The 10,000-nt window shown below is 35.4% G+C and overlaps 1 protein-coding gene across 1 annotated transcript in view; it reads left to right on the forward strand.

The window, feature by feature from the left end:
• LOC130243598 (otoancorin-like) overlaps positions 1-10,000 on the forward strand; it is a 30,141-nt gene that overhangs the window by 12,620 nt on the left and 7,521 nt on the right. The window contains 9 exon segments of the mRNA XM_056475825.1: positions 1,432-1,552; positions 1,675-1,793; positions 1,944-2,079; positions 4,255-4,448; positions 7,453-7,543; positions 9,605-9,710; positions 9,713-9,777; positions 9,899-9,992; positions 9,995-10,000. The exon segment at positions 9,995-10,000 is cut by the window's right edge and continues 67 nt beyond it. Coding sequence (XP_056331800.1) covers positions 1,432-1,552; positions 1,675-1,793; positions 1,944-2,079; positions 4,255-4,448; positions 7,453-7,543; positions 9,605-9,710; positions 9,713-9,777; positions 9,899-9,992; positions 9,995-10,000 — 932 coding nt within the window.

The raw sequence follows: 10,000 nt of genomic DNA on the forward strand, positions 1-10,000 counted from the left end.
ATATGACAAATTTTTAACGGTATATGGGATTTTGCACACCTAAATGTAATAAATTACTTGTCAGAGAATTAAAAAGTTTACACCACCAATTTACAAATCACCACCTGGATTTAACTAAGCAAATAGGTAAGAGCCTCCCAGACAATTTCATGGATGGTTATGTTTCAGCTGGTAACAACTTCTTTAACCCTAACTGATGCAGAGAGTAGCTTCTCTACTCTCTACTATTCTACTCTCATCTAATCTTCAACAACAATGTCGAGAGACACATCCTCATATCTGTTTCAGAAAAGGGGTCAAACTATTGGCATGCATCAAGCAAATAAAACATCTAAGAAGATTGCTGAAACTAGCCAAATTGGGTTAAGAACTGTCCATTGCATTATTAAAAACTGGAAAACCTTCAATTTGCTAGAGAGCGTAAAGATTAAACTCTGGTGCAAAGGAAGGATTCCATGGGGTCTGATAAGTCTGAGTTCACTCTGTTCCAGAGTGATGGGTACATCAGGATAAGAAGAGAGGCAGATGAAGTGATGCACCCATCATGTTTATAGCCTACCATACAGTCCTGTGGGGCAGTGTTATGATCTGGAGATGCTGCAGTTGGTCAGGTCTGGGTTCAGTAACATTATGTGCCCAAAGAATGAGGCCAGCTGCATTGACTACACGCAAAACTGTTGCAAACAATTTATTTGTGTTGAATTTAAACAAACAAATTAAATTGAGCAATGTTCAACTTAATTTGTTTGTTTAAATTCAGCCCAAATAAATTGTTTACAACCACTTAACGTAAAAAAAATGATTAAATCCAAGGAATTATCTTTGAATAATTTTCAGTGTACCTGAATATTCTGAATGACCAGGTTACTACATCCATTTTTCTTTCCTGATGGCAAGGGTATATATTCCAAGATGGCAATGCTAGGATTCATGAAGCTTAACTTGTTATAGAGTGGTTTAGGGAGCACAAGATATTATTTTTACCCATGGACTGGCCACCATAGAGTCCAGACCTTAACCCTCTTGAGAATCGTTTGAATGTGCTGGAAAAGACTTTGTGCAGGGGCCTTGCTTACCATCAACAATTCAAGATCTTGGTGTAAAAATAATGCAACTCTGGACAGGAATAAACTGTGAGATCGCAGAAGAGTATTGAAGTGTTTCTACGGCAAACATGTGCTATAATCAAATAAAGGCAGTCCAATGAAATATTAGTGTGTGTGGCTTTTCTTCTGAATGGGCAGTGTATATTTGTGAAAGATAAATATCTGTCCATTATTCACTATGGTCTTTTCTGTGGAATCTGGTTTTCAGCTTCTAGCATAGATTCATCGAGACTTTGAATCAGGGTACAAATCTGTGCGAATATTGTTTAGTACATTCTACCGCTAAGATTCAAAGTTCTGATAAAGCTCAAAATGTTGTCGGCAGGAAACTGGGTCAGTCTGTGCAAGGTGTCACCTGTGAAATGCTTGAGAAATTCAACCGAACTGATGCATTGCAAATGTCACAGGAGCTTAACAAATCCTGCATGTGGCTCTCCAGGACTCAGGTCAGGACTCAGATCTTTTATTCATTCAGTAACACACACATTCTTTCATCAACTCTGACTTAGTTTTTACCATCAAATCTACAAAAGCAACCCATTTTTTTTTATTATGTTTTACTTCTCAGATCCGCTGTGCAGCTCAAAAGCTCTTTGCGAGTCTGGAGGCACAGAGAGCAGGATATTTCAATGACATTAAAAACGCTGAGCTTCAGGCAATCCCAGCTGTGCTGCTCATCAATCTACCGTAGGAACACACATATACTATTAACATTCATTTACATTTTCAGTGCATTCAAATGACATGTAAATGAAGTGTAAATCATATGCTAAACAGGCAGGATACTGTTTTTCATTTTTGTGTGTGTGTGCATTTACACTCTCATTCCACATTCAGAGTGGAGAAGATTCAAAACCTGTCAGATGCTGTGTGTCCTGCTTTCATGGAGAAGATGAAGGATGTCAATCTGTCCTCTCTGCCCAACAGTTCTCCAGCTCGCAGCGCACTTACTAAAAGAGCCATCGGCTGCTTGGTAAAATCTGCAAGCACACATTTTTCCTCTCTTGTCCAAAAACCCACACAATATGTTAATGTGTCGATGTTCACAACTGGTTTCATTTCTCTGATGTTGCCTAATGCAGTTCTGAGGACAACAGGACATTTAAATGAATATTTCATCAAATAATAACATTGAATTATCCTTAGTAACCCTGATGCTGCTTTATTACTGTATCCATCTTTCTTTTTCATACCACAACCATTAAGTGTAGTTGTTGAAATGTAGCCATTATTGTATGTATATGTATCCTTCTCTTATATGTGTTTGATATGTGTTTGATTTGCTGATAAATAAACATTAACTATAACTTTACAAAACTCATAAGCTTGACCTTTAGAATGGCATTTCATCTCTTCCAGAAAAAGTAGAGGGATGATTTGTTTGTTTGTATTTTAGACCAAATTGACCCATATTATTTCACAATTATGCTGCAAAACTGTGACACAATTTCCTCTTGAATAGAAAACACAGTACATTACTTTAATATTTTGAACAAGAAAAATCTTGCTAACATTATAAGTGGACCTCAGAGAATGTCATAATATAAAATAAAAATCATGACCCTTTTTAAAATGGGTTTTCTAAATTTTCTATTTTTCTATTTTCATATTTAGCTGTATATGTTTATAATGTGTTTAAATAATAATAATTATTATAATTATAATAATAATGATAATAATAATAATAATTATTATTATTTTTATTATTATTATTATTATTATTATTATTATATTATTATTATTATGGTTTTTCTTGTTTTTTCAAAGTATAAAACTATATATTTTTTAAAGTAAATAAAATATTTAAGCTAAAGGATTAATTCACCCAAAAATTCAAATTTTATTATTAATTATTCACACTCATTTTATAGAGTCTCTATTAAAACAAAATGAATTTTGTTTTAAATTATCAGAACTGGAAGAAACCATGCTGTCAGTAAGTTCTTTTAAAGGGCTCATTCTGAATTCTATGCCTTATTAGTTTACTCTGATTCCTCAGTTTATGATTTCTAGAAACCCCTATGGGAACGGGACCTGGGAGTTCTGTTTAATCCTGCAGATTGGTCCAAGATCTGTGATGGTACTCTTCCAAAATGTACCTCAAGTTCCATACATAAACAAATGTTAGTTTTTCCACAGATTCTATTTACACCTGTTCATCTGCATAAAATGTTCCCAGCTTGTTCTGACTTCTGCTTTGAGTGCAAAACTTGCAAGGGCACATTTTTCATGTATTTTGGTCTTGTGTTCACATCCCTCCGTTTTGGAGTGGGGTTCATTCTGCAATCCAGGAGAAAATTGGAAAACGTTTTATTTTCTCCCCCTCACTTTTTTTGTTGAATGACATTCCTGAAGACCTTTTTGACTCGGAGCTCAAACCTCTGTTTACAACTCTTACCTTTCTGGCTAAGAAATGTTTATTATTAAAATTGTCTACTTCTCAAATTCCAACTATTTCCATGTGGATTTTTCAGTTGTCAGTCTTTCTTCCTTTGGAAAAATTAACTTATGACAATAAGATAGGACAAATTCAGGAAACTTTGGAAACTTCTCCAATCCTTTTTACATAAACCCTGAAATGTTTATTTTAAGAGAGTTCGGGCTTCTTTTGTTTTGTTTTGATTATTATTTTTTTAAACTTACATTTGTAAATTTTTATTTAGACACAGGTCCACCTCATTTTTGCATTGAAAATACAATATTTTGAACCACATTCTGTGATAACATCTATTAAATAGTTGTTTGTCTAAAACAGGGGTGTCCAGGGGTGTTCTGCAGATTTTAGCTCCAACACTTTCAAACTACTTAATTAAAATGAGCTGAAACAGCACGATTCTTCACATTTCATTGGGACAACTTAATTTGTTTATGTTCAATCCACATAAATTTGTTAAAAGTGTTAACTAACTAAATCGATTAGTGTTGGGACAACATGAATGAATTGTGTGGAACCCTGCATTTTTTACAGTGAACTTGCCTCAACACACCTGCAAGCTTGATTAGCTAGCTCAGGTGTGTCTGATTGGTTGGAACTAAACTTTGCTGGACACCGACCCTCCAGGACTGAGTTTGAGCACCCCTGGTCTAAAACATTATTGCAGGCTTTGGCCATAAGTGTTCTGATGTGTGTGTATGTGTGCGTGTGCAGAAGGGGAACGTGTCTAATCTGACAGCCACAGAGGTCTTGACTCTCGGCCCTTTGGTGTGTGAACTGGACCCAGTCTGGATCTCTTCTCTGAACCCTACGGCTCGCAACGCCACACTGCAGGCTCTGGCATCCTGTCAGTACATCCAGCAACAGAACAGACAGGATCTGTTTAAACTGCTTATCGCAACCTATGGGTGAGAGCACGTGCAGATTCACACACAAACCAATTTCACACAGACCTCAGAGCCCACATCACTGCATTTAGAAGTGTTTCAGTGGTGAAGAGGCTGCAGCTGAGTACTTTAAAGAGCCTCTGTCGTGGGTTTTTGAAAACCTATGCAGTGTGCAACACAGCTCTAGTAAATGAGAACATCCAGCTGAGATTTAAATCTGAAAGTGTTCCTTGTCTAAAAATATAGATTTTTTTAATAAAAGATTCGACTCAGAGCTGTTTAAATGATTCTTCGTTTTTTTGCTTTTATTTTAACAAAACAAAACAGAACAATGACCACAGTTTACAACCAACAATTTTCTCAACATCACAGCACATAATGAAGATCAAAAAGACAATAATACAAAGTAATAATAATAATAGAAGAATACATAAATTAACCAAGTTTTATGGTGGTCTAAGGTTTTGCAAAAATGTACCTGAAATCCTGGGACCTACATATTCAAGGAAAGGAGTCCAGATCTGATAAAAAGTATCACTTTTTCCCCTGACCAGTGGGTAAAATATTCCAATGACATAAGATCAAATATTACCTTATGCCATTCTGATACTGTTGGTAGTTTATCAGATATCCATTTAAGAAAAATACACTTACGGGCAGTATAGGTAAGAAAGTTAAACAACTTCCTGTTTCTTGCACTCTTCAAATTATTATCAGCAACACCTAGCAAATAATTAAGAGGAATGAAGTCACATCTTGTATTAAATATAAGGCTTAATCTCCTACAAATCTGTACCCAATAGCCTTTGATATATATATATATACAGTTCCAAATACAATGTATAAAATCACCTTCTTCAACTTTGCACTTTAAACAGAATGGAGAATAATTTGAATTAAATTTATGTCTACGTGATGGGGTAATTTGGAGACGATGTAAAAGTTTGAACTGTTTTTCTTTAGTTCTATTACAGATTGATATATTGCCAGCATACTGCCAAATGTGTATCCAAGTTTCCGGATCGATTGAACATCCCAGATCTTTCTGCCAAACATCTAGTGTTGTCTCATTATTAACTTTGCTCCTCGCAGCAAGCTTCATAACAACGCTTTATAAAGGATTTCGATCTATTATCGAGGAGCACCTTTTCTGTTGGGGTAGGATAACAAGAAAATCCAGAGACAACATGTTTCTGCACAAAACTTCTAATTTGTAAATATCCAAAAAATTATTTGGGGGTAATTTATATTTAGTTCTCAGTTACTCAATGATAATAATACCTCATTTTCAAATAAATCTTTTATAGTTGTTATATAAGCATGTCTCCACAATGTAAACCAATCGTCCATAATTCCAGGTTGAAAATCTAAATTTCCTTGTATCGGCGTCATAGGGGACAAAAAGTTGCCTTTTCCTTCCCAGTTTCCTTATTTTTTTTCCACACTCTTAATGTATTACTCTCACGATATTTTGCCCTAGTCCAGGGATTCTTTTAACATCTAAAACAAATGGTAGACTGGCCAATGAAATTGGCGAGCCATCACTTAAGTTGACTGACTCAATGTCTAACCTGACAGAATATGGATCATTTCTAACCCATTCAAAAACATATCGAAATTGGGTGGCCAGCTGATACAACCTAATATCCGGAACTGCAAGACCTTCTTTATGTCCCGGAAGTTGCATCTTAGTCAATTTTAGTCTTGGTTTCTTTCTATTCCAAATGAGAGAACTGAACCAGCTGTTAACATCCCTAAGTCTAGTGCAACTTAGAAGAATTGGAATCATTTGGAATAAATATAAATTCGGGGCAGGACTACCATCTTGATCAAGACTATCCTTCCTAAAATAGACAGTGGTAGAGAAGTCCATCTATCCAAATCTTCACGTACACGACGCAGAAGAGGGTCAAAAAATTATTCTTCGTTTGCCCGGATCTTTTGCCTGTTCGTATCGACGTAGACACAAAACAATACCAAATATGTCTGTGCCTGATCCGGTAAAACATGAACATGCCTTTGCCTTCAAACCCTAGCAGAGTACCGGTGTGTGTGAGACTGATCATGATTGCAGATGGGTGAACATTAACAAGTGAATGTTCTGGGGGATTCGTCAGCCATTTGTTAAAGGAAGGATCAGAAAAGACTATTGATGTATGGGACTTTGTCAGAGCTTGAAGGGAACTTTATTACTACACAGTTCATGGGTCAGTTTCTTCTTTCATGTCATGAATGCAAGTAAGTGCAATTAAAATGGTTGCCTCCTTGTTTTCTCTAGCTTGCAAAATATGTATTTAATTGTGTTTTGTTACTTGTAATCACTTCACGCGGCTTGTACTGTATCTGGTTAACTCTTTATATTCACATATCGCATCTTAAACCACATTGAAAAGGTGACCCGTGCTGCTTTGTTTACCGATTTAAATGTGTTTGTGAGCTCGCGATTCTCTGCCCTTTGTCATTGCTATGGCCACTGTAAGCTGTTCCTAAACACGTGCAGAGATCAAGTTTCAAAATAGTTCAACTTTTGCTGCTGTGTGGATTAATATTGATGTGTCTCATTGTTTTTGTTTATGGTTAAGAATAGAGTAATTGGCTGGTGTTAAACTGCATTGTGTTAATGCACTCCTGCATTGGGCTCACACATACACTCTGTACTCTGACTACTTCAACAATGCTGATAAGCCATCGTGGGCGTTTCTCTCTGTCTCGCGCTGAACCCAGTCGACCAATTGCAACAGACTGGGTCATTGGACCCAATCAGAGCAGATCAGCTTCGCAAACAAATCATATGGGAGTCGTTGGGATAATTAGGTAAAAATGAATGCATATTGTAAGACAATGAAAGTATTTTTGACCGTGCATGCTTATCAGCCTGTTGGAGACCCCCAAAACCAAAATATTACTTTGTTTGAAGCATAATAGGGGCTCTTTAAACATTTGGAGAAAAACAACTTCCTTTCTTGCTCCAGCCTTCACATATGTACACTGTTTATAATGAAACATTTGTGTTTTCTTTGAACAGGGATCCTGCTTACTGGTCAGAAGAAGACGTCAGGGCAATTGGGCCACTTTTGTTTCTTAATGACACGGCTGTTGAGAAGCTGCCATCCAAAGTAAGAGTCTGGATTTTAATTGTAAATGTTGACTGACTGACTGATTTATTTGATTGATTGATTGATTGATTGATTGATTGATTATTCGATTTGTTGTTTGCTTATTTGCAGTTAATCTATTTTTACTGTTTATTGGTTTATTTCACAAGTTACAGTTAAGGGCCAAGTTACAAGGTTTCCCTTTTCAAATATTTCCCCAATTGATGTTTAACAGCAATTTTCAGAATATTTACTGTAATGTTTTTTCTTCTGGTGAAAATATTTTTTCCTTTAGTTTATAGTTAATAAAAGTAGTTTTAATTTTTTTATAAGCAATTTATAAGTTTTTTTTTTTCTATTGGCTACAAAACAAACCACTGTTATACAATAACTTGTCTAATTAGCCAAATTTGCCTAGTTCATTTTGCAAAACAACTAGTTAAATATGATATACTGTCTTCATGGCAAAGACAAGGAATTAGTCATTAAAAACTGTTTAAATTGTGTTGAAACAAATCTTCTGTGTTAAAACCTCACTTGAGAAATATTGAAAAAGAATAGAGAAAACTCTGAACGTTCAAAATCTTTACATTCTATTATGGATGGGGAAGTTAACCTTATATTGGAACACACAGCATGTCTGGAAAAAAGTACACAAGATATTTAATTTGACCCCTTATAACCAACGCTATTGTTAATTATGGAATAAACCCTGCTGTTAGGACAGGAAAGAAACGCCTATTGGAAGGATTAGTGTAAAAAAGACCTGAAAAACAGTTGAATGATTTATATGGACAGGGGCACTGTATTCATTAAGAAGTTGAATAACAAATTCAATCTATTTAGATAAAGGGGATTTCTGGAAGTATATACAACTGCATAGTAGTATAAGATCTGTTGTGATATAGGCAGGAGCAGAGAAAGTGTTTTTATTAGGGTTTCTAAATATGCCAAAGTCAGTGCAAACCACATCTTTTTTATATAAGATTGCTGCAAACATCATGTATGGAAAAATGTGATCATTAAGAATTAGTTGGGAGAAAGACCTGGAGGTGAAATTTGAAGAGGGTGAATGGGAGGTTGTAGATTCTGGTATAGGGAGTGCTGTGAGAGATGCTATAGGAGTAAACTCATATATTACAAGATATAATCAGTATTACTGGACCCCAGTAAGACTGCATGTATAGGATTAATGAAAATAACCACTGTTTGGAAATGTGGTCATTCTGTGGGCACCTTTTTACACTTATGTGGATCTGTCATTCTGGACAAGAGTTATTCAACAACCTGGATAAATGGCTGGGACAACCTTTACCTTATTCCCCAAGAGTTTGTCTTCCTTGGTGATACATCCATTTTACAGAACGGTATATCTAAAGCACAGGCTGGGCTAGTCATCGCGGATGTTTAATATCGCTGTGAGACTGGTGCTGCAAATTGGAAGAACTCAGATACTCTCTCTTTAAAGGATTGGATTGAGCTGATGACTTCTACTGCATCATACAACGCATGTTGGCAAGGCTTCAGGACTCCACCCATACTTTAATCAGAAATGGGGTAGCTTTTTGGAGTATTTGGAGAGCACATAAAAGGAAAAATTGAAGGGTTGTCATTTTGAACCGTCTGTTGTATTGTATTATTTTATATTTGTTATAATTTTTGTTTGTAAATTATTTTATTGTAATGTTGTTTACATTATTTTCCTGAATGTTGATTTTATATTGTGAATTTCATGTTGTGGTGAGGTATAAAAGTTCAAAATAACAGAAAAAAAGTTAATGAATAAAAATTGAGCATGGAGGCTAATCATTTACCTATGTATACTATATTTACCTATGTATATATTTCACAAAAGATTTATTTATTTCACAATATAGATATTGGTTGTTTGAGTTATCAATTAAATATTGAGGATGTTTTTTTATAAATATTATTATTTTACATTTGTTTACAGTTAATTTAATAATTTCACAAATGATTTAATAATCTTTAAATCACAAGTCATTTATTTATTTTAATAAAGTGATTTATTGTGATTAGTTTTTATGTTCATTTGCTAATCCTCTCCTCTGTGTTGTGTAGAGTTGGTTGAAGTTATATCTGTCAGAGCTGGACAGTTTGTCCAGTCAGCCTGTGGTTCCTCCACCAAAGGAATTCAGCTCCTGGTTTGATCTCGCTGCACTCCGCCGCAACTTTTTGAGCTCAAAACGAGTAGCGCTCTACTAAGCCGCAGGAAGCGTGCAGGTTTGTGTGCCATAGAGTGCAAATAGAATAGAAACAATATATTTTTTAAAATCATAACGTATGTTTTTCATAACTCTTGAACAGCTGAAGTATTAACCATCTTTAAACATTTTCCCTCACAGTGGTGCTCACACAACAGAGCTTACTCTTGCAAATATTGAGGACTTAAAACAGGGGAATGTTTACTGGACTGCCACTCAGTTTAGCAAAATGGCTGTGCAAATCTTCAAGATG

Source organism: Danio aesculapii, chromosome 16 (assembly GCF_903798145.1).
Source record: "Danio aesculapii chromosome 16, fDanAes4.1, whole genome shotgun sequence".
NCBI lineage: Eukaryota > Metazoa > Chordata > Actinopteri > Cypriniformes > Danionidae > Danio > Danio aesculapii.